This window comes from Microcaecilia unicolor, chromosome 11 (assembly GCF_901765095.1).
Source record: "Microcaecilia unicolor chromosome 11, aMicUni1.1, whole genome shotgun sequence".
Classification (NCBI taxonomy): domain Eukaryota; kingdom Metazoa; phylum Chordata; class Amphibia; order Gymnophiona; family Siphonopidae; genus Microcaecilia; species Microcaecilia unicolor.
Window position 1 is genome coordinate 91,421,333 of NC_044041.1, and position 26,251 is coordinate 91,447,583.

At 42.6% G+C, this 26,251-nt stretch overlaps 1 protein-coding gene across 1 annotated transcript in view; it reads left to right on the forward strand.

The window, feature by feature from the left end:
* PDE4C (phosphodiesterase 4C) overlaps positions 1-26,251 on the forward strand; it is an 838,284-nt gene that overhangs the window by 258,979 nt on the left and 553,054 nt on the right. Inside the window, exon 3 of the mRNA XM_030217807.1 lies at positions 11,939-12,165. Coding sequence (XP_030073667.1) covers positions 11,939-12,165 — 227 coding nt within the window. The remainder of the gene's footprint in view (positions 1-11,938; positions 12,166-26,251) is intronic.

Genomic DNA, 26,251 nt, shown 5'->3' on the forward strand with positions numbered 1-26,251 from the left:
AGTCCTTTCAGTCTGCCCCTGCAGAATTTATAAGTTTTGTGTGTCCTTGCTGCACTCAGATGCCCGCAGCTATCAAGTTTCAAGTTTATTGGTATTTTTTACCCAGCCTTATGGGCGTACCATCTGGGTGGCTTACAATCTAATAAAAGAATAGAGTAAAGATAGTGATCTTCATGAGGCAGACAGTAATGGAAGGGAGGGAAGAACTACAATAAAAACAGGAAAGATGGGGGGAGTACACACGATAGGTAAGCTCCAGTGTCTTCCATAGATTACTCGAAAAGGGCCTGTGAAATAGGTTAGGAGGTTAGCAAAAGGCGTCATTAAAAAGGAATGTTTTAAGGTCAGTTTTAAATTGGGTAAGGGATGTTTGCAATCGCAGGTGTGGGGGCAGTAGATTCCATAATTGTAGAACTTGCACTGAAAATATAGAAGCTCTGGTATGCTTGAAGATTATCTCTTTGTAACTGGGCAAGGTAAGCGCGTGAGCAGGAGAATAATGAATTAAATGGAGAAAGAGTTAAGTAGGTTCCCCAGAAGTTAGTGTTTTAAAAACTAAACGAAGCAGTTTATAGGTAATTTTATTTGTGTAATGTGTAGCCAGTGGGCTGTTTTCAAATGAGGTGTAACATGTTCATATTTGCCAACTCTGGTAATGAGCATAGGAGCCAACTTTTCAAAATTATTGGGGGTGCTAAGCCCAATGGAAATAATCCCTCCCTGAACACATACAAGGAATTTTCTAAATATTGGGGGTGTTCAAGCACCCACAGAGTCGGCTCCTATGGTAATGAGTCGAATTGCTGTATTCTGTCAAAGATCTTTAATCCTGATGCCTTGTACAGCAAATTACAGTAATCTAACTGATCACTAAAGTTCTATGGCTGGTGTGACTGCGGGCTTGTAAATGTAAGGTGCACTGATGCTGGGTTGCGCTTGTATTTATTTATTTATGGTTCATTTATACCCCACATTTTCCCACAAATGCAGGCATTCTATAACAGAATCTGGGGTGCCCAGATGCTTTTACAGAATAAGCTCACTGCACGACATTAAGGTATGTAAAAGGAGGCACCCACTTATAGAATTATTCCCTTACATTGAACACATTATATCTTTTTTGTACTGGGTGTAACACTTCATGTGAGACAATTTGTGTGCTGCTAGGGCTGGTTCTCGAGCTTATAGGCTGATATTCAGCTGCCACAGTTTGCATTATTTTTTAAATTCTGTCCGTGGTGGTCAAAAAAATTCCATGCGCGTGCCTGGCTAGCAACAATATTCAAATAGCTATCCGGATCACTAGCCAGCATGTCGCCACAGCAGCACTGTCCAGCTCGTGCCACTGAAAATTGCCAGGTAGTTCTGGCCAGTGGCACTTGGCAACACCTATCTGGATAAGTGCTTCTGAATATTGACTTATTAATTTATAAATGTACTCAAGTGCAGCCTTTTGAACTTTTCACATAAGCACCCCAAAACACATAACTCATTTTTGTATGGGAGCGTTCCACAATAGCAGAATTGCCCCTGAAAAGGGCCTGTCCTTAATTTTATCAAATTGGATCTCCTTCATAAAAGGCAGTGATAGCCAGGCTATGTAATTGAATTTGTGGTCCGTGTCACCACAGAGTTCTAAGGAGCCTATTTACTAAGCTGAATTAGGCATTTTAACACAGGTTTTAGCATGCAGTTATAGTGCAGTGCTGTGTTAACTGTTCGTGCACACTAACTGCAGTGTTAAACACATAACCTGGAAATTCGTATTGGGGGCATGGAATGGACTGGGACTGCATTTTGCAGTTAACATGCAGGTCATTACCATGTTACTTGCTAACACAGCCAGTAACATGTTGTGGTTAATTATATGTTCAGGGGTAGAGACAACTGCATTCCACATTAATAGCTATTCCATTAGCATGTGGTAGAGTCCTTTTCCCTAGATTAATGGTGTAACTGCCTTCCCCTACATACTGGGAAAGCCCCCAAAAGTTACCACAGAGATTATACAGGTATCCATGTTAACTGCAAATCCTTAATGCAGCTTAGTAATTAGAGTTTTAAAAACTCTCCTGTACCTAATCAGCACCTGATGGATGTTCCTTAATATATAGCAATACTGGTTTCCATCTTGTGACTGGAAAATAGATGTACCACCACATTTGGGGGCCACCAGTATGCTGGAAATGAGTTTTCTTTGGAGGCATGGGTAAATTCCATTACAGCAGCCTGAATAAGAAGTTACCATGGCCTGTGTACGTGGTTTGAAATTCTCTTTCTCTGCAATGTTGGCATAGCTACGTGACTGAACAATTTTGGAAAAGCTTTATTGAATACTGCAACTACTTGGATTTTGACAATGTTAAGCCCAGAATGACACCCAGATTGCAAAAATGTGACAAGACTTATCAAGCATCCAGAAATATCATCCCTTTCTTTTCCTGGATCAAGGTATTGGCACTCTCCCAGTCTGTAATCTCTAATAAACGTGTGTTAGTTAGGTCAGTAATTTCAGAACCTCCACACAAGAGCCCTTGAATGATAGAATGATCGGAACATATTCTGCACAGGCGGAAGTTCTTAAATTAACTTTTCGAATGATTCAGTTCAAGGGCTGAGAAATTAGCTTTGAACATGTGAAGTACACATGCAAATAGCTCATGTAAGTTCAAAATTGACCCCTCCCCCCAAGTCATGACTAACCTGTTAACCAAAAATATTGCAGAAGAGGGAATATATGCTGACCTCTGGTCATTTTTACTGGGCAGGAAGTAAAAGAGTTTATAAAAAAATTGAGAAGGGTCAGCCATTTAAGATGACATTTGGATGGCAGCCAGTAGATTTTGGCACAGGACTAGGTGCAGAGCTGCTGCTGGCCGATGTAGAGACCCCAAGCAAGGGAGGGAGGGGGAGGGGGAACCTCCTTGAGCAGCATGAGAACCTCAATCAAGGGCTCTTACTGAGCAAAGATTTTGCCTCTTATTTGCCAGTTTAAATCTTGAAACTTGGTTGTGACCACAGGCTCATCCACTGAGGATGTTTTGGGGGCAGCCTCTTCCCTGTGAAGCCTACTTGATGTGAAGTTCGATGACAAGGGGTGTAAGACTGTTTTCCAAAAGGAGTGTTTGGCAGAGGAGGGGAACTGGAGGGGGGGTGTTGTTCTGACATTGATTTACAACAATATACACAACTTTTGACCTTCTGTCTCTCTTCAAGGCACATGCTACTCATCTGGGTTTGAGTCTCTCTTTATCTGCCAAGGGGTGCTCATGAGCCAAGGGATATTTGAGAATTTCTTTGGGAAGTATTTGGAAAGATGTAAAATAAGGAGTCATATACAGAAGAAGAATGTTTTAGTGAGAATTCTTGCCAGTAAGACATGAAAGGTTTTTTAAAGGATTCCTTTTTTGGCAACTATGTTGTCTTAATGGCAATGGAAGGGATGGTTAAGTCTTAGAACAGCAAATGACCCTAATTAACTTTCACATTTGTAGAGGCTTGCATGGTTGGGCAACGTCTAACCCGCCTATGGAGTAATGGGGCATACGAGCCAGCAGAGTCATTAACTTCTCTGCTAAATATACTAATTTCTAAATTTGTCAGGATTAAGAAGCCTCCATGCTGCTCCAAATCAGTCTTTCCCACAGTAGGGAACGCAATTAGTACTTGGTGTTTATTAAAAGTTGCATGCACCAGAGATTGTACTGTAAGATGTTAGCAGACCTTCCATTCCAGTTGTGGATGAAGACAGATTTACTATAATATACTATACTATACCATACTAGAGGCCATGGTGGGTAACAAAAAGACCCAAGCATAACAATTATATAGGTAGCAAAAAAAAAGTATGACATATGTATAACTATACAAATCAATCTCCTAAATTCACAAGACATTCTTTGCAAAAAAAGGTAAGTTTTCATGGAAAACTAAAGATTGACCATGTGGAGGGGCATAATCGAAAGGGGTGCCCAAATTTTCCTGAGGACGTCCTCGCAGGACGTCCCGGCGAAGGGGTGGGGAAACCTGTATTATCGAAACAAGATGGGCGTCCATCTTTCGTTTCAATAAAATGGTCAGGGACACCCAAGTCTTGACATTTAGGTTGTACATAGAGATGGTCATCCTTAGACTTGGTCGTTTCTGATTTTCGGCGATAATGGAAACTAAGGATGCCCATCTCAGAAACGACCAAATGCAAGCCCTTTGGTCGTGGGAGGAGCCGGCATTCGTAGTACACTGGTCCCCCTGACATGCCAGGACACCAACCGGGCACCCTAGGGGGCACTGCAGTGGACTTCAGAAAAAGCTTCCAGGTACAAAGCTCTCTTACCTTGTGTGCTGAGCCCCCCCAAAACCCACTACCCACAACTGTACACCACTACCATAGCACTTATAGGTGAAGGGGGGCACCTAGATGTGGGTACAGTGGGTTTGTGGTGGGTTTTGGAGGGCTCACATTTACCACCACAAATGTAACAGGTAGGGGGGATGGGTCTGGGTCCGCCTGCCTGAAGTGCACTGCACCCACTAAAACTGCTCCAGGGACCTGCATACTGCTGTCAGGGAGCTGGGTATGACATTTGAGGCTGGCATAGAGGCTGGCAAAAAATATTTTTAAATTTCTTTTTTGAGGGTTGGAGGGGGTTAGTGATCACTGGGGGAGTAAGGGGAGGTCATCCCCGATTCCCTCTGGTGGTCATCTGGTCAGTTCGGGCACCTTTTTATGCCTTGATTGTAAGAAAAACTGGACCAGGTAAAGTCATCCAAATGCTCGTCAGGGACGCCCTTTTTTTCCATTATGGGTCGAGGACGCCCATGTGTCAGGCACGCCCAAGTACCGCCTTCTCTATGCCTCTGACACACCCCCGTGACGGAAAGCAGTTGGGGACGCCCAAAATCAGTTTTTGATTATACCGATTTGGGCGACCCTGTGAGAAGGAAGCCCATCTTTCAATTTGTGCCGAAAGATGGGCGTCCTTCTCTTTCGAAAATAAGCCTGATAGTGATCTATATTTTACACCTTTCAAAGATGGTAGCTGCAAAATAAGATGATCCATTCTTTGACCATTAAAAGAAGTGTTTGACAAAATAATAAAGATAAATTATCCAGAGCATCATCATATAATGTTTTAAAAACTAAACAATAAAGTTTAAAAACAATTGGAGCTTCTATGGGGAGCCAATAAAAACCAGCAAATAACGCGTTGGGTCATATAATCAAATCTACTTTTTCTACAAATCAGTCTAGCAGCTGTGTTCTGAGTCAACCTTAGCTGCTTCAGTAATTTCTGCGAAATACCTAGATATAGTGAATTACAGTAGTCCAGAGATGACAAAATAACAGTCTGAACCAATATTCTGAAATGATGAGGAAAAAATAAAGATCAAATTAAATGTAATTGCTTCAATTTATCATTTATTATTTAATATACCACTTACTTTGTGAACAAACCGAAGCAGTTTACATAGATTTTTAACTACAGTATTAATCTGAGGTTCCATCGTTAAAGATGAGTCTAAAAGCACCCCCAAGACCCTGGACTTCTTATCCACTGAAAGACATCACCCATCCAGCAATATAATCTGATCCAGTATAGAACTCTTAATAGCAAACCACAGTAGTTTAGTTTTATCAGCATTAAATTTTAAATGATATGGTACAGACCAGCTTTTCATCTTCTCAATAGCAGACTTCAGCTTTCCATTAACAAATTCAAGTTTTCATTTACAAAAAGCAACATAAAGATATTATCTGCATATGAAAACGTTCACTTACCTAATCCCAGTATAATCATCCTCAACGAGGTCATAAAAACATGGAAAAGCAAAGGAGAAATAGGTGATCCCTGAGGGACCCAAAAGTGGGATGAGCAGTTGTCCTTCTTGACCATATATCGTCAGGAAGGTATTGAAGGTATTAGGGATCTTGCAGGTATTCATGTACTAGGGGAGATATAATAGAGACATTTAAATACCTCCAAGGTATAAATTCACACGAGGATGACCTCTTCCAATGGAAAGGAGGCTCTGGAATTGAGGGGTCATAGGATAAAGGGGAAAGGGGAAAGACAGGAGTAATCTAAGAAAATAATACTTTATGGAAAGGATAGTGGATGCGTAGAACAGCATCAAAGTAAAGGTGGTGGCAATGAGGACAGTATCTGAATTCAGAAAAACATGTGACACGCACAGTGGTCTCAGAGAAAGGGATTATAGCTAGTTTGGATGGGCAGATTGGATAGGCTGTATGGTCTTTATCTTGGTCATATTTTATGCAGGAAGACAGTGCTGTTCAGCTCCACCATCAGTTATCCTTTATGACTTGTCATACTCGGTCTCTGGCCCTATTTAATCCTAGCTGAAAGACCCCTTTATTCACCTGTTTAATACCCATGTTTTACTTTTAATCATTCCCATAATAAATGAAACCCTCTAATTTCTTATTTGTCCTGTTTGTCTGTCTTTGAATAGATTGTAAGTTCTGTCAAGCAGGGACTGTATCTTATGTGTTTGTGTACAGTGCTGAATATGTCTAATAATGCTGTAGAAATATAAGTAATAGTAGTGGTAGTAGACCTAAAGCATGAATTATAATGAAGATGATGAACGACATTAGAGACTTGTTAAAACATCAATTGTTCACTAATTGATGAAGGGTAGGCACCACTGCTACACAGGACCAATCCCATACTAATTGTTCAGAATCCAATTTTCAAAACCTCAGACCTGAATAGACAGTGATTTTATTTAGTTAAATTGTCCTGGCTGAAAATTTCCACCTTGTACCTGGCTAGAAGTTCATACGGGCTTCCATAGTGTAACATAACATAATAGCCACACTGGGTCAGACCCATGTTCCATCTAGCCCAGTATCCTGCTTCCAACAGTGGCTAATCCACATCACAAGTATTTTTCAGAAACCCAAATAGTAGCAACATTCCATGCTACCAGTTCCAGAGCAAGCAGTGGCTTCTCCTATGTCTGTCTCAATAGCAAACTATGGACTTTTCTTCCAGGAACTTGTCCAAACCTTTTTTAAACACAGATACCCTAACCTCATCCTCCGACGAGTTCTAAAGCTTAACTATTCTTTGAGTGAAAAAATATTTTCTCCTATTTGTTTTAAAAGTATTTCCATGTGCACACTTTTAGCCAGGCTAGAAGGAGGAAGAAGAATGTTGCACGTACATAGGAACGTAGGTGTCAAGCACCCCAGTATTGAGAAAATGCCTTCGCTTTGTCTAAGGAAGGTAATTTGTGATGGGTTTAGCACTCCGAGTCATTTTGAAAAGTTGGCTTCCGTGCATGGGAACATGTGTTCATTTACTCCTCTGCCCTCCCCTGACTGCCTGCAGAAATGGCAGGTGTAAAGCAAATAGGGAAATCATAAGCTACCCTAAAGCACAATTAATTTTCAAAGAAAAACTACTTGAGGCATTTCTCTTTGGAAAATTACAGCAATTGCATGTGATAAGAATATTTGCAAATTACCCACTCTTTGTATTTAAATAAAGTTGCGTGAAAATATATTGAATATCCATCAGTTTGTCCTGCTGGGCAAAGTTCAAGATGCCACCAGGAGCCCACTTGCTGCAGGAATGGTGTGGGGATGTGAGGGCTGGAGCTCAGCGGCACAGAGTGATGGGTGAGAGAACTGCAAGGACAAAAGGGGGAGCTGCAGGTCCTTTATATAAATTTGCCACAATACTTTTCACATTTCTAAATAGAAGCAGCTTATGTATTTGTGTATGCCTTTTTCTCTTTCTTTACCTGCCCCCTTTTTTCTTTTTTGTCACATTACGTCTACAAACAGACTATTTAAGTGCCAGTGCAATGTTAGAAAATTCTTTAGGATTTTTAAAAGGAACATATTGATGTTCTTTTGTTTAAGAAAAGTACCATAATGCAGTGTTTAAACCTCTTACATTGCCATCCTCTCTCCATATTTACAGGGGATATAAATGAATGATATTCTGGCATTTGTTTTTTTTTTTCAATTGCTCACATTTCATATGTAATCTACTGCTTATCCTTTTGCACTGCTGGTAAATGAGGGAGGTGGCATAGGGGCACGCTGACCTGTTAGCAGTGGTTGCCAAAACAAGTACAATGACTTTTCTGCCTGAAACTGTAACCGTAGTTCGCTGACAAGGCAAGACGCAACAGAGCACTCATTGAGGTATTAGCTACTTATTAAACTGCAGTACCAGCCAACCTGGGAACATCACTTAATAATGTAATTGCCTTTGTAATATTATGCCCTGTAGTCTTCATTAAAAAACAAAATAAGAAAATTAAAAAGTCACTTGGCCCCACATGGCTGTCGTTGCACAAGCAGGCAGTATTAATCCAGAACTCACATCTTTAATTGGCAGGATTTAGAACAGCTCAAATGCATGAGTTTACTTTTATGCCTTGATTAGAATATTTTAATTTACAGCCAGCCTCGATGGGAATGTCGTCTTAAATAGCATTGTTTTATGTTTGTTTACTGTTTATAAGCAGATGCATGTCCTGGGCTTTCTTAGCTCAAGGTGCACTTGTTTTTTCCCCCGTATCTTTTTCTTGGTGGTGAGTACTTGGTATATTACAGACTTGGGTGATCATAGCTGCTGTTTTCGTCTTCTGCTCATAGCATTTGATTTTAGCTGATGGATCCCCATCCAGGTACGGCCCGGCTTCAGGGCTGGTGTTAGACATTTAGGGGCCCGGGACAGAAACTGAGGAGGGGGTCCAAAAGCTGGCCTTCAGCCTATATGTCCTTTAGGTTGAGGCAGATTTGAGGCCCCTATGGTATGGGGTCCAGGGCAATTTTGCCACCCCCTAACTTTAGGCATGGGTGAGCAATTGAACTGGGCCCCCTTACCACAGAAGCCCCATGATTGCCTGAAGCTGAAGGAGGCATAATCTTAAGGCACGCTTTGAGACCCCTCTCCAGTTTCTGCCCTGGGCCTCATCATTAATTTCTGAGATCCGACAGTGTTGTGTTCTCCCAGAACCATATTCCTTGAGGGGGGTGGGGAGGGCTAGGGGTAAGGTTACCTTTTTGTACCCGGTTTAAATAAGGATAGATGAAAGGGAGACATCCTGGCTTGTGACTTTCAATATAACTTTAAACATGAAAACATAAGCTTGAGACTTCTTAGCCTCTGCTTAAGATCCAAGCACAGGGCTTGAACTGTGAGCATGAGGATGGTTTCTTATTTGTCTTCAGGGCTGAGAACCTCAGACTTTTCAAGATAAGGGTCACAAGGTCATTTCAAATCAACAAAGGGGCTTGTGATGGCACTGCCAGTTCCTATCAGAGTTTGCTGAGTAGGGATGGGGAGGGAAGATCTTGGTTGCAGTTTGCTGAGTTTGTCCCCATGCCAGCTAATATTGTCATCTTCATCTGATGGACTCTGGGAACCTCAAGTGTTGCCTTTGCTGAGGCCATGCTTAAAGAAATATAAAGTTAAACTCCTTCCATGATCCATATTTAGCTGTGAGAAGGAAAAGCATGGCCGGCTGGAAAAATGTTTATGTTTATTCAGGAGCTTGATATACTGCCATTTGTAGAAAACAGATAACAACTGTCAAAACAGGAGGATTAAACCTGCTAAATAAAATAATAAAATTAATTCCATGGTCCATAAAATTTTAGTGTAGCATTTTCAGCATGCAGATGTTATCTGAACACCTGCCCCAGCTACCTAATACGATCTGCCCCCCAACACTTGATAATAGATCTCACATCCCACTTAAACTTCATGTTACAACAGGGTATATACCCTCAAGAAAAAGGCAACATCCTGCTCACCCCAATACCAAAAGACACCAAGAAAAAAAAAATTATATTACCAACTACTGCCCAGTAGCTTCTATCCCTTTAGTAGTCAAACTCATGGAAGGACTGGAGACCAAACAACTCAATGACTACATGAACAAATTCACTATACTACATGAGTCACAATCAGGATTTCGACCCCTACACAGCACCGAAACAGTACTACTTACTCTCCTAACCAAATTCAAGCAGGAAATAGCAATAGGCAAGAGCATTCTCCTCCTCCAAATTGACATGTCAAGTGCATTCGACATGGTCAACCATAACATACTGCTAAGACTCCTAGAATACTTCGGAATCAGTGGTGGCACTCTGAATTGGATTGAGGGCTTTCTAACCACAAGAACTTACCAAGTGAAATCAAAAACAAACATATCGTCACCGTGGAAACCAAACTCCGGAGTATCGCAGGGTTCATCACTATCACCGATCCTCTTCAACCTCACGATGACCCCACTAGCCAAGACCCTATCCACCCAAGGCCTCAACCCATTTATCTACGCTGATGAAGTTACATTATACATCCCATACAAACATGATCTGGCAGAAATCACCAACGAAATCAAACAAAGCTTAAACATCATGAACTCATGGGCAAATGCATTCCAATTAAAACTCAATACAGAAAAAACACACTGTCTCATCATCTCATTCCAATACAATACATACAAACCCACAAACATTAACACCCCAGGATACACCCTCCCTGTCTCAGACAGCCTGAAAATTCTCAGAGTAACAATTAACCGTAACCTATCACTAGAGACCCAAGCGAAATCCACTATAAAGAAAATGTTTTTCTCAATGTGGAAACTCAAACACGTAAAACCATTCTTTCCAAGGGAAATATTTCGTAACCTGGTTCAGTCCATGGTATTAAGCCACGCAGATTACTGTAATGGAATCTAAGCGGGATGCAAGGATCAAATCATAAAGAAACTTCAGACCGCTCAAAATACAGCAGCCAGGCTTATATTTGGAAAAACACGCTTTGACAGTGCCAAACCACTCAGAGAAAAACTGCACTGGCTACCAATCAAAGAACGCATCACTTTCAAAATCTGCACGATTGTTCACAAAATTATTTACGGCGAGGCACCGGGATACATGACAGACCTCATCGACCTGCCAACCAGAAGCTCCACAAAATCTGCACGATCATATCTAAACCGCCACTACCCAAGCAGCAAAGGACTCAAATACAAATCCACCTATGCAACCAGCTTTTCCTACCTAAGCGCACAACTATGGAACTCACTGCCAAAAGCAGTAAAAACTACGCTAGGCCACCTAAATTTTCAGAAAGCACTAAAGACAAACTTGTTCAGAAGAGCATATCCCACTGACCCAACATAAAAATACCGGTCACTTGCGACACAATATAACCAAAGACCGTAATGGACATTACTTGACTCTTCTTCCCCCTTTCCCTCTCAAAGTTCCCCCCAACTATTTCCTACCATACATATACCTCATTGTACCACAATATCACTTTGTATTCATTCATACTATGTATTTGTTCAAACCGTAACCGGCTAACACCATTAACGGTTCTATGTAAGCCACATTGAGCCTGCAAAAGGTGGGAAATGTGGGATACAAATGCAACAAATAAAATAAATAATAATAATATCACACTATTAACCACTGTTTTATAAGTTTCTATTTTGATCAATAAAGTTTATTTTGATTGAAAAATATACCATAGTCCCTTTTTAAATAAATATAGCCATGTACCAGTCCTATAGCTGTTTAAGAGGGTGTATGTGTGGGTGGTGGGGGGGTAGGGTGTTTTAGGCATATCTTTGTTGGTAATGGAGCTGTTTTGAGTCTACTGCAAATAGATTTGGCCAATCTAATAAATTGTTATGGCATTTTTACAGATTGTATTGTAGTGCTTTATAATCTGTGTATGATTTTTTATGCCCATTTGCTTTTCATTTTACCACCCTTCAAAGCATCCCTCAAATTCATCTGACTTGTCAAACTGCCTCCCAACTGAGATCCTCAGACACTGCTTCTTATTATTTTGTTCTTAATTGTTAGCTGATCTGATAATAAAATGTCCATCCATTTATTTATTTATGTATTTATTTATTTTTCCTGTAGAGGTCAAGAGAACCTTTTGATCTTGGCACAGCCAGTTTGATGCCTCCTCTAAGCGCCATCAAAAGGCGATTCTCGGGGACGCCACAGCTCCCACCCCTGACACACCGGCAGACAACCACAAGTGAGACTAGCAGAGCACCAGAATCAGAACAAGGGTCCAGAGTTGTATTCACTATTGAAGAAATTGGCCCAAGTGCATCTGATGAGTCAGACTCTGACTACATAAGGTAAGACCAGCTGTCTTGTTACATTGTAATCCCTGGGTTCCCCTTCTGGGGGCACACATAATTTCTGGTTGCAACTAATTGCCTTTGTTGTTGGGTATTTTCTTATTCTGCTTGCTCCATTGTTTAATTTATCCTGGCTAGATACCATGGAAGCCTAAGGAGGAAAGAGTCTTGTAGATACTCAGCCTTACAACAGCAACAAAACACCTTTTATTAAAAGTGCAGTGACTTGCCAAATATCCAGCTTGACAAAGTTTCTGGTTGTCAGCATCCATGGGGCTCCATTGTATCATCATATCTGTAGAGCAGTAGGGTTTATGTTCATTAAAACTTACTATACCGCCCAAGCTGACTAGCAGAACTGGGCGGTTTACAAATCAAAATACAAATAAAAGGAGGAAAAGATCTACAGTCATTTGATAGGAAAGAGACACAATCAGCCAACATTCAGTCCAGAGATTAAGGTGGACAGTGTAATAGTAGGGGTAGGCAGAAGGGAGGGAGGGCAAGACTAGGTAACATTTGGAGGGAAAGAGGAGGAGAGAGGGTGATGCTTGGAACGCAAGCAACTCCTACATTAACTGTGAAGGTGAAATGCCTCTTTAAAAAGCCATGTTTTTAAGGCTGTTTTAACATTTTAAAAAGTGGGTTCAGAGTGCAAAGAGAGGAATAGAGAATTCTAAAAGCAGGAGGCCGTGAAGAAGGAGGCATAGTGGCATGTGAATTCGAGCTGTGCCGCTTTGGGACCAGGGAGAACAAGTCGATAATCGTTCAATGAACATAAAAGTCTAGCTGGAGAGTAAATGTTAGTTAAAGATGCCAAATAATCAGGAGTTCCAAACCTAACACTGTGTCTCTGTGCTGACCTTCTGCCCTGTGTGGTAAATGCAGTGCAGATGATGACACCACCACCTGCGTTAAAAACACATCCTTTGCACTTACCATATGGTAGTTTTTGCACTAACCCTGCAGTAGGTGCAAAATTTATTACACTTTAGTCAAAGGACTCCAAAATTGCCCCTGGGAAAGCCAATGTGGGATTCAGGCCAGTCGTGGAATTGAAGTCTCAATTGCTTGTGGTGGGGCAAGCCTGAGAAAAAGGAGCAATAACTATCTTGTGCCAGTGAGAGGGCAGAGCTCATTTTTGGGACTTGAATGAGAGTAGTGGGGTGCTGGAATGGAAGGGGATACAATGAGAAGAAGCCAGAGGAGAGGGGAGGGAAATGCAGTGAGAGGACAGAGGACCTGAAACCTTTCCCGCAAAAGGGACAGAAACAGAAGTTGTCTGTGAACAGGGTGGCGATATGGGCACCTCATAGTAGGTACTCATATTCTGAGCAGTGAGCGCCAGTTCTATAATTTAATTTAATTTAATTTTGCATTTATAGTCCACTTGACCAACAGGTTCTAAGCGGAGTACAGTTTAACAGTGAATAAACATTTGATGATTCAGTGCATAGAACATGGTTGTAATGGCATCTGGCTGAAGTGGTGTACCAAGGGTGGGGCAGTGGGGATGGTCCGCCTCGGGTGCACGCTGCAAGGAGGTGCAGGGAACAGCCTCCTGGGGGCATAGGGAGCAGTCACGCAGCTGTTGGCTCTGCCGGTTCCCTGCTCCCTCTAATGTTACTTCCTGTTCCGGGGCAGGGAACTGGCGGAGCTGACAGCCGTGTGACTGCTCCCTGTGCCCCCAGGAGGTGATGCGCTGGGGAGGTGAAAGTGATGCTCCGGGGGGGGGGGGGGGGGGGGGGGGGTGGAGGTGATGCACTGGGGTAGGGGGTATCTGTCCCGGGTGGCAGCTGGCATAGCAACACCACTGTCTGGCTGCCCAAATTCTGTTCTAGAATGTTCATGTAACCTGGTGTCAGCCATAGACCTGGCATAACTGAGGGCACCTGAATGTGACAAGGGCATGCATAACTACCAGTGTTCTGTAAGTTATATGTGTAACTGAGAGCTCTGCCTATGCCCCTCTCATGCTCCACCTATGGGTATGTCTCCCTTGCTATACCACTTAGGTGCGCCTTGATAGTGATTAGGGAGCTAATGTGCATAAATGGTACTCTTTTATGTATATCCATTGTCAAAGGGGCGCCTAACTGCAGGAGCCCAGTTATGGAATTGCCCTTCATATGTCCACCCAGTCTACTCATTTTTTATTTATTATCTATTTATGACATTTATATCCCACATTATCCCAAAAACAAGCTCGAGTTCAATGTGGCTTACAGTTTAGATTAAAAATACAGAGTTTGAATTTCAACAATAGTGAAGTAGTATGACGAAGCAGCTAAAAGTAACAGATTAGCAAATAAACTACAAATAGTGAACAAATTGATAGGTTCACAATACAGAAAAGAGACAAGATTATCAACTGGTTATTGTTATATTAACTAATCTAATGAATTCTGGAGTGAATTGGTGAAGAAATGAGTTTTTAGCAATTTTCGGAACTGTAAGTAGTTATGATGAAATCTAATAGATTTTGGGAGAGAGTTCCAACGTTTGGTTCCAATATAGGTGAAATCAGCAGAAAGGACTGATTTATATACCATGTTTTTAAAATTTAGTGGATGAAGTATGAGAAGGTACCTGGCTCCAAGGAGGGCTTTATGTGCCTGGCTCCAAGGAAGGCTTTATGTGAAGACATTTCTATTAAATGGTTCATATAATCTGGAGCCAGTCTATTCAATATCTGGAATAGAAAGGTACATAGCTTGAATGAGATCCTGGCTTTAATGTAATCTAATTGATAAAGGAGTTGCTTGCTCAAAACGGGGTACTTTAAAAATAAATCGAGCAGCTGTGTTTTGCCAGAGCTTGACAAATTCCAGGTGCCAAGTCACCATGAGGGGCATAATCAAAAGGGGCACCCAAGTTTTGCTGAGGACGTCCTCGCAGGACATCCTGGCGAAGGGGCAGGGAAACCCATATTATCAAAACAAGATGGGCTTCCATTTTTCATTTTGATAATACGGTTGGGGACACCCAAATCTTGGCATTTAGGTCGTCCCTAGAGATGGTTGTCCTTAGACTTGGTCATTTCTGATTTTCGGCGATAATGGAAACTAAGGACGCCCATCTCAGAAACGACCAAATGCAAGCCCTTTGGTCATGGGAGGAGCCAGCATTCGTAGTGCACTGGTCCCCCTGACATGCCAGGACACCAACCGGGCACCCTGGGGGCACTGCAGTGGACTTCATAAATTTCTCCCAGGTACATAGCTCCCTTACCTTGTGTGCTGAGCCTCCCAACCCCCCCCCCCCCCCCCGAAACCCACTACCCACCACTCTACACCACTACCATAGCCGTTACAGGTGAAGGGGGGCACCTAGATGTGGGTACAGTGGGTTTGTGGTGGGTTTTGGAGGGCTCACATTTACCACCACAAGTGTAATAGGCGGGGGGGGGGGGTGATGTGCCTGGATCCACCTGCCTGAAGTGCACTGCACCCACTAAAACTGCTCCAAGGACCTGCATACTGCTGTCATGGAGCTGGGTAAGGGGGTTAGTGACCACTGGGGTAGTAAGGGGAGGTCATCCCCGATTCCCTCCAGTGGTCATCTGGTCAGTTCGGGCACCTTTTCGTGGCTTGGTTGTAAGAAAAAAAAGGACCAAGTAAAGTCGTCCAAGTGCTCGTCAGGGACACCCTTTTTTCCATTATGGGTCGAGGACGCCCATGTGTTAGGCATGCCCAAGACCCGCCTTCGCTATGCTTCCGACACGCCCCCAGGAACTTTGGTCGTCCCTGCAACGGAAAGCAGTTGGTGATGCCCAAAATCGGCTTTCGATTATGCCGATTTGGTTGACCCTGGGAGAAGGGTGCCCATCTCCCGATTTGTGTCGAAAGATGGGCATTCTTCTCGTTCGAAAATATGCCTGCATGGAACCTAGAAATTTTATCCTGGCGCCCAGGATTTCTTACCACCGATGTTTTTAAAAATTTTTCCTCAGTGCTGCCTCAAACTTCTTCTCTCCCCCTGCACGGCTCTGCAGATACTGGAGCTGTGCAGTGTAGAAAGTTGGGGAAATCACATGGGACTTGAAACCACTAGACTTCCCCATCTTGCTGCACTGCGTGATCCCAGTATCTGCAGAGCCCAATTGCTCTGTAGGGGGAGAGGCGGAGTTTGAGGCAGCGCTGTGAGTAATGGCTGGCGGGGAGCCATGAGTAAGACTGGGGGAAAGACGAAGGGGGGGTCACAAAGACGGGGGGAAGGCTGGGGAGGGGGCGTGAGAGAAACTGGGTGAAAGCTGGGGGAGGGAGCATGAGAGAAACTGGGTGAAGGCTGGGGAGGGAGCATGAGAGGGACATGGGAGAGGCTGGGTGAAGGCTGGGACAGGTGGTATGAGAGAGAAGCTGATGGGGACCCAGTCTATGGTGATAGGTGAAACAAAGAGGCAAATTGCCTCTTTGCTTCACTTATCTAGACTAGAGGGTGCTTACATAGTTGACAACATGCTTTGGGAAGAGAGACTATTGACTTCTGCATTGATTAGCAGAGGCTCTTTAAGGAACTGATTTACTAAAGTTTTGTTGTCCACACAGACACAAAATAGGAGGGAGGGTAAAACCTTAGTAAGTCAATTTCTACAAGAGCTACTGGTAATCTGGGAGGGGATTCCACCCCCCCCCCCCCAACGAAAAAAAAATTAACTGTAGACAATGTTGGAAGGGTGGAGAAGGAGATGCAATAAAGGTCTTAGATGCTGGCTCCTAAGTTTTTGGGCTGGCTCCTAGATTTAATGAAATTTTGTTTAAGCCTGCATTATGCTACCCTACCTGTGGTCTTTTTTCAGTAAGGTTTATTTATGCTTATATTAAGCGTTGCTGTGTATCTGTGAACCCTTTTGACCACCAATATGTTAATGGAGACTCCTGGATGTTATGTGTTTTAAAGTGTTTTAGGAGTTAAAATCCGTTGTATGGTGTTCCTTTGGGAAATAGCAGAGATAAAGGTCAGTTTTTAGTGGACTAATTTAATGCATTTCTTAACCAGCTTTCTGGAGCTAACATTTCCTCAGCTTAAAAGGGAACAAGAAGGAAAGGCATTAATGTCCCTCTTCTGGCACTGTTCTATCTCAACAAACTGGTGACAGCTGTCATGATCATATTATGATGTTTGCCTTCAGAAGCCATTAGCATTGTGCTGATGATGCTGAAAGTGATGGGTTCAGCATATGGCTGGCATTCTTAGTTGGTTGTCTTTCATATCCTTCTTTGGATTTTGCATGGCTACAGCTCTTACCCTTCCTATAACAACTCAGAAACAGGTGCCTTTATTGGCATGACATTTAATATATGCATTGCCAAAGTAGTACATGTGAAGTCCCAATTTGCATAGGAGATCTAGGTTGGGATGGTCATTGTTTCCCGGGTCTTCTACAAAAGTCTTGTTGAACATGGAGCTTTTTTGTGAAATACTTATAAGGACGGGCAGGAGTATTTCATAAAAAATAAAAAGAGCAACTTTAAAGGCGTTACATGTATAAGTGCTGGATTTTACAAACCTTCACGTACAAGAGAAAGCCAATAAAGGAGTGAAGTAAAATAATTTTTTTTAATTACATTTTTGAAGTGGTATTGGACACCACAGAAATAAACACAATAGTCTCCTAATCTAATCTGACATTTTTAGACCGATAAATTCTCACAAAGGGTCCAAAGCAGTTGACAATAAAGCAAAAATATCCAATACAATAAAGCACGACAACATAACATAGCTTAAATGAATGGTAAACAATCTTTAAACCAATTGAATTCTGTACCCCCCGAGGTCTGCTGGTTTGGCTGTTGGGGGTCCCCAAGCCCCACCAGCAGAAGCCTTCCTCCAGCGCTGTTCGCTGTGCCCCTTCCCCCCCCCCCCCCCCCATGCTCATGCGCAGTTTTAGTGGAGGCTTTGCACATGCTCAATTTCATTAAAATTGCACATTCACACCGCAAGGGGAAGCAGGGCAGGTGGTATGGCAGCGAACAGTGCTGAAGAATGTCTTCTGCTGGTGCGCTTGGGGACCCACGCCAGCCCAGGTATGTGGAGTTGTGGGGGGGGGGGGGGGTGGAGAGCAGCGGGGAGGCGGAGCAAAATATGCCCACACACACACACTTAGGGCTCAGCCCCCCCCTCCCCCCCAAAAAATTGAGGTCCAGCTAAGTGCCTAAGTTAATAAGTAAATATTCATTAAACAAAACAGTCTTAAGGTTTTTACAAAATGTAAGAATTTTCAAGTCTTATATTGTCTGGAAGAGATTTCCAATAATAAGCAGCCTGGTATGAATAAGATCACTGGTAGAGATTCTGGGTCCCAATGAGCAGGTAGCTGACCCACCTGTAAATGCTGATGGGGACATTTTTAAAATGGGGATTACGCATATACCCTCTAATTCTATAAAACTTGCATTCCCAAATTTAGGCTTAGCATGCACAATTTATAGAATAAGGTCAACATGTACATTTTAACTGAATAACGAACCAATTAGTGTCAATAATTGGCATTTTAACAAGGAATTATTGGCACTAATTAGATTTAATTGGAACTTACATGCCTAAATTTAGATGCAGGATCTGCGCCTAAAGTTTATACGTGAGTAAAAAAAAGGGTGCGGAAAAGGGAGGGTCAGAGGTGGAATGGGAGCGTTCCCAGCATTTACACGTGTTGTTATAGAATAGCACATTTCACTTGGTGCAAATGGCCGTGCCTAAAGTTAGGCGAGACTTCCTGGTGTAAGCTCTATTCTATACACTGCTGATTTTTTAGGTGCCATATATAGAATCTAGGGTCCCTTTTACAAAGTGGCGGTAAATGTACCACAGCTTTGCCATGCACCAAATAGGGACTACTACTGGGCCACCCCCAGTGCACACCATTTCTGGTACAACAAAAATATTTTTGTAGTGCCGGGGCTTATCGGTTATCGCTGGGTTAGCGCATGAGCCCGTACCGTCACCTAAATTGGTGGTGGTAAAGGCTCCCCCTGGAAATGGCCTCGGTGCCAATCCCTGTGATTAGCGCAGGGCCGTTTCTTTTTTTTGGCCGAAAACAACCTTTTACCCACTGCGGTAAAAGGGGGCCTGTGGTGGCATTGACGCGTGGATTTGCCGTGCACAGAGGTCCCCTTTTACCGCAGCTTGGTAAAAGGGGCTTTTAGTGCACATCATCCCAGCGCCTAAATTTTGGTGCTCTTTCTTGAATCTACCCCAAATTGTATTATTTTAGACTGCCCAGAAAATACATCCTTTAAGAATCTGTGCAACCCACATGACAGTTCTGTGTGTAAACATCAGCATACTGTAATCAGCATTTATACATGTATGAAATCTAAGCTAGGGGCCCTTTTACTAAGCTGCGTTGGCGCCTATGCGTGCCCAACGCATGCCAAATTGGAGTTACCGCCCGGTTACCTGTGGCCCTTGCAGTAATTTCAATTTTGATGCATGTCTTCTACTATCGTCTGAAAAATATTTCTTATTTTCTGATGTGCATAGACCATTACTGCCCAGTTACCGCGTGTCACCTTACCGCCAGGTCAGTGGCTTGCGGTAAGGTCTCAGGCCCAAAATGGACACGTGGAAATTTTCATTTTGCCGCATGTCCATTTCTGACAAAAATTTTAAAAAGGCATTTTTTGTAAGTGTGCTAAAAAATAATTCTGCGCGCACCCAAAACACGCTTCTACACTACCACAGGCCATTTTTCAGCGCAGCTTAGTAAAAGGAACCCTAATCTAATCTGGTGTTTCTAGACCCAATAAAGGATTGAAAGTGGTTTACAATAAGATAGAATATAACATAGCATAGAGTAAATCAAAATACCTGTAAATGCTGCTATTTACACCTATAACTATCAGGCTTCTGTAATCACACAAAAGAGGGAACAAACTAGGACAATTTAGACAAATGGAAACAACCAATATTCAATAAAATTTAAAACTGCCCAAAATGTTACTTCCATTTATGAATAAGGGGGGTTAGGGAGTGAAGAAAAAGCATTGACTAACTTTAACATGAATTGTTTGCAGTCCTTTCTTGCAAGATAAGTATTTTGTTATTTTAGAAAGCTTTAATTTTCCTGGTAATGGATTTTTAAAATTTGTAATTCAGAATTTATGATTTTTTTAGGTTATTTTTCTGTATCAAAATTTCTTCATACTGTATTTATTTTTTTAATGTAAATTTCATTTTATTTTTTTCTTTGTGTTCAAATAAACTTTAAACCAACCCTCCTCCACTCCACTCTGAAACCCCAGATTTTAACCTTCTTGCTTTAAACACATTTACTGTAATAGTCAAATGATTACTGGAAATTTTTTCTTGCCTGTGTGTCATGATTAGATTGTAAGATCCTAGGAGCAGGTATCATTTCTTATGTGGATCTGTACAACACTGCAGCACATGCCATTTCCGGTGCTGCTAGATTAAAAAAAAATCCAGCGGTGGTGGTGCTGTCCGGTTACCACCGAGGTAGCGCGGAAGCCCTTACTGCCAACACAGTGGGTGGTGGTAAGTGCTCCCTGCTGCATGGCCACTCAGTAAGAGTAATCTTACCGCATGGCCATTTTTTTTGGGGGGGGGGGCTTTTTTTATTCATCAGCATGAAAAATATGTACAAATGCCACCTACTCATACTATTCATGTCAATGAAAATATTTTTGCTTTTTAACACCCTTGAATAAACAGCAATAACCCATTTGGTAAACTCATGAGTGGGGGCTCATGAAATAATTAGTCATCCCCAATGTAGATCTCGTGCATATTCATAGGGGAAAATTCTGAAAACCCGACTGGGTTGAAGCCCTCAAGGACCAAGGTAGACACCTCTGGCTTATAGTGACTATTAGACAACCTGCTGGCAATGCTTAGAGTGACCAGGAGACATACACCGGTAATTGGGAAACAAAACAGGAGCTGGCCAGACTTCTACGGTCTCTGCCCTGATTGTGACTGAACAGATAGGGATGGGCTTGAGTATAAATTTTAAGGGACTTCGACATTAGCTTCAGAACAGTGCTGGGCAGACTTCAACGGTTTGTGCCCTGAGAAAGGCAAGGACAAATCAAACTCGGGTATACATATAAAGTATCACATACCATGTAAAATGAGTTTATCTTGTTGGGCAGACTGGATGGACCGTACAGGTTTTTATTTGCCGTCATTTACTATGTTACCATCAGGCTTATTTTCGAAAGAGATCGCCGGCGATCTTCTGACACAAATCGGGAGATGGCCGGCCATCTCCTAAAACCAGCCAAATCGGTATAATCGAAAGCCGATTTTTGGACACACTCGCCGGCATTCCGTCGCGGAGGCGGCTAAACTTCAAGGGGGCGTGTCGGCAGGATAGTGAAGGTGGGATGTGGGCATGCTTACGAGATGGCCGGCTTCAGCTGATAATGGAAAAAAGAAAACCGGCGATGACAAGCATTTGGCCGGTTTTACTTGGTCTGTTTATTTTCACGACCGAGTCTCAAAAAGATGCCCAAACTGACCAGATGACCACCAGAAGGAATCGGGGATGACCTCCCCATACTCCTCCAGTGGTCACCAACCCCCTCCCACCCAAAAAAAAAACTTTAAAACATTTCCTTCCTAGGAGGGGAAGCCAGTCGGCCAGCTCGTAAAAAAAAAAAAAAGATCTTGCTGATCAGTTATGTTATGACTTACTTGTTCTGGAGTGCTGTATTTTGTGATACTGTTTTGAGAAATGTTCAAGAAAGACTTCATACAAATTAAAAAAGTCCCTGCTGTTCATTTTCCCTTGATGGCCGTCCCTGATGTGCACTTCCCTTAATAGCCGTCTTTCTCTCTGAAAGTGCACTTCTCTTAATGGCCGGCTTTCTCCCCAAACAGGGAAATCAAAACAGTTTTTGCTCACAGCTTTTTTAGTAGTAACAGTGGGATTTGAACCAGCCACCTCTGCATTACAAGACCAGTGATGTAACCACTTGGCCACAGCTCCACTTACTTGGCTGACCATCCCTTTTGATTATACCCCTTCAGGTCTCTCTCAGCCAATCACAGTGAGTTAACCTGTCTGTGAGTGGCTGAGAGAGACCTGGAGGGGTATAATCAAAAGGGAGGGACACCCAAGTAAGTGGAGCTGTGGCCAAGTGGTTACATCACTGGTCTTGTAATGCAGAGGTGGCTGGTTCAAATCCCACTGTTACTACAAAAAAAGCAGTGTGCAAAAACTTTTGATTTCCCTGTTCAGGGAGAAAGACGGCCATTAAGAGAAGTGCACTTTCTGAGGGAAAGACGGCTATTAAGGGAAGTGCACATCAGGGACGGCCATCAAGGGAAAATGCACGGCAGGGACTTTTTTCATTTGTATGAAGTCTTTCTTGAACATTTCTCAAAACAGTATCGCAAAATACAGCACTCCTGAACAAGTAAGTCATAACATAACTGATCAGCAAGATCTAAACATCTAGAAGTACCAGTGCACTACGAATGCTGGCCCCTCCCACGGCCAAATGCCTTGGATTTGGCTGGGTTTCAGATGGCCAGTTCCAGTTTCCATTATCGCTGAAAAACAAAGTCGGCCATCTCAAACCCGGTGATCTGTGGCATTTGGCCGGCCCCAACCGTATTATCGAAACAAAAGTTGGCCGGCCATCTTTTTCGATAATACGGTTCCAGCCAGCTGTTGCGGCGCCGCCAAAATAGATTGCCAGCGATCGATTTCGCCGGCGCCATTTGATTATGCCCCGCCATGTATATCATTGTTGGTGTTCCTCAGACAATGATGTTACAGCCAGTTTCCACATTTGGCCACATAAAGGGGATCTTTTACTATGCTGTGGTAGCATTTTTAGCTCGTGGGAGAAATCAGCTGGCAGTAAATGCCAAGACGCCCATTATATTCCTATAGGTGGTTGGGCATTTACTGCCAGCTGATTTCTCCCACGAGCTAAAAATGCTACCACAGCTTAGTAAAAGACCTCCCAAATCGGCCGATGCTCTTGATGACTTAATCACTGCTATATGATTTTCCATGTACGTAAAGCCTGACATCTGATCCCTCCAGACTGGCCACTCAAACAGTTCAGTAATAATCATCTTTTGGAAGTTTAAAAGGCTTTTACTATCATGTGATTTTATTTTATTTAGAATGCTCTCCTCCAATATATAGGGTGAGAGTATTGTTCTTTTCCTTGTGATTGATCTCAAATTATGGGGTGTATTGTTCCAAAAATTGCTGGGCTTTAGACATTTCCTGAGACAATGGAGCAAAGTGCTTTTACCGTGACATTTCAGACACCCTTCTGACTGAGTAATGCCCACTCTGCGTTCTCTCACCAGAGAATAGATTGTTCTATGCAAGACCCACAGTTGCACTTCCCTTAACTTATTGTTCTCCACCATCCTATATGTACTTCTATTGCCCTAAACAAAGTGTCCTCATCACAGTTCTTTGTGCAGTAGGCTGGCAGAATCAAATGGATCTATGGGTTTAAGAATACATTAATCAGCATCTTGCATTTGGCCTTTTTTTTGTGCATCTTGAGAAACTGGCATTGTTGAAACTTCTCGGCTGCCATTCCCTCACCCCACCAGAGGGGCCCTTTTTACTAAGCTGCAGTAAATGTGGCCCTGCGCTAGCGGCAGCGGCCATTTTTGCTGTGCACCAGGGCCCCTTTTACTACAGTGGGTAAAAAGGCTGAAGAAAAAATGGCTGTGCGGTAAGTTGCTGGAAATAGCATGCGCTGGGGGTAGTGCTACCGCCGGCACCCGCGTTGGGTTGGCTTTAGTTCCAGGTTGCCACACAGCAACCCTTTAGTAAAAGGGTTCCATAGTGATAAGATAGTTTCTAGGTGTTTTCTACCAAGGTTTTCACTTTTCTGGAGTGGGGTAGGTGTTTTATGCTAACAAGGGTTAATTTGTTATAGTCTGGAATATGATCAAGTGCTCCACCAGTGTCTATCTGTCTGCAGCTGGCTTCACTAATCAACATTTTGGAGATAGCCTCATCCATGCTAGAACAAAAACTCCCAACAGGTCCATAAAGGAAAGTGGCTGCCAATCTGTAAGGTGCTAAGTACACTTGTAAGGATTTTGATAGGGAGGAATATGACTTTAACCCTTCAGAATCTGCAGATTCCAAGGTTTTTCTGTTTCAGTTTTAATTTGATTTTGAGTTGATTTATTAATTTGATATACCACTTAATACAACCAGACTTTAAAGCAATTTACAATAATAAACAACTATACACAGAATGGATTTTAGTACAAATAAAACATTATAACGGAATAAAATCTCATTTAAAAAGCATATTAGTCAGGTAAGGCAAATTAAAAACTACTTAAACTGTGCTATTTAGCAGTCCTCTGGGCACACCCAGCCAGTCTAGTTTTTACAATGTCCACAGTGAAGATGCATGAGATAGATTTGTATACACTGTCTCCTTGGTATGGAAATCTATTTCATGCATATTCATTGTGGAGATCCTGAAAACCAGACTGGCTGGGTGTTCCCTGAGGAATGGGACTAGGTTAAGAAGCACTTTATTTTGTATGAAGAACCAGACTTTTTTTTTAAGGGTTCAGGAGAAGAGAATGACTCAGTAATCATTACCGTGGTATTACCATGGTAATGGGGAAGCATTTTTTGATTTCAGTGGTAACACTGCGGTAACGGTAAATCTGGTCCTGGAGTGCCCTTTGCCAGTCAGATTTTCAGGATATCCACAATGAATATGCATGAAGGAGATTTGCATATAATGGAGGCAGTGTATGCAAATCAAGTTCTTGCATATTCATTGTGGATATCCTGGACTGGACTTGGGAAGCACTGCGGTAAACCATCATGCGGTATTGCCATAGGGAACAGGGACCAAAATAATGGTGCTCCTAGGGTATTGGGGATAAATGGCTTGCTGGGTGCCCTGCCCAGATCCTCAGGGGCCTCTCCAGGCCTACCTTAACAAGCCCTGGTGCTTTATTGGCCTCTTAGGGGGCAGGAAAGAGTACTCTTTTCTGCCTGCTGCTGATGCTGTGCCCAACGTTACCACTTCTTCAAAATGGCTACCGAGACTTCCTTAGAATTTCTATTTTTTTTCTTTTTCTTTGAATTGAGATTGTCTCTTTCTCTCCCATAACGTGGGCTGGCTTATAAGATATGTTACTAATTATGATAATGTTTTTCTGGGTACCTCTAGAATGTGGTTGGTGTTTGGTTTCCATGTTTTCTTCTTCTTTATGAGAGAAATATGTAATATTTCAAAATGCTAACAAAAACAAAAGAATCCATCAAATTCTTGTATAGACGTCTCTGAACAATATGGGGACTCTGGACAATATGGGGAACAGTTTTCGAATGGTCTGGATACCTAACTTCAGGAGTTAGGTCTCTAGATGAACCTCTTTGAAAACCAATTAAGAATGAACAGCTAAACTTAGCCACTGAGCACCGGAGGTGTATTTAGGGAGATGGCAGGATCAACTTAATTTCTTAGTACTGATTTTCAGAATTGGGTGACCAAATTTAGCCAGTGACCCACTGCTCAATAGGCAATCCAAAATCTAAGGGACAACATTTTTCTTACCTAGATTTAAGATAATTTGTGACTGAAACTTAACATAGGCTTGCTTTCAAAAATTTACTTGGCAGTCTTAGGTACTGGGCAGAGCAGGGGCCACGGAAAATGACTATAAGGCATATTTTCAAAGCATTTAGGGGCCCTTTTACTAAGCTGTGACAAAAAGTGGCCTGCAGCAGTGCAAGCTTGTGTTTTGGGCGTGCGCCAGGCCAGTTTTTGCTGCATCCAGGAAAAAGGACCTTTTTTTAAGGGGCCGGAAAATGGACATGCGGCAAAATAAAAACCAGCACACGTCCAGTTATTAGCGCACGCTAAATACTAGAGATGCCCATAGGAATATATGGGCGTCTAGTGTTTAGAGTATGCTTGTTTTTAGCACGCACCCTACGCCTGGAATAAACTTCCTGAGCCCCTACGTCTTGCCCCATCCTTGGCCACCTTTAAATCTAGACTGAAAGCCCACCTCTTTAACATTGCTTTTGACTCGTAACCACTTGTAACCACTCGCCTCCACCTACCCTCCTCTCCTCCTTCCTGTACACATTAATTGA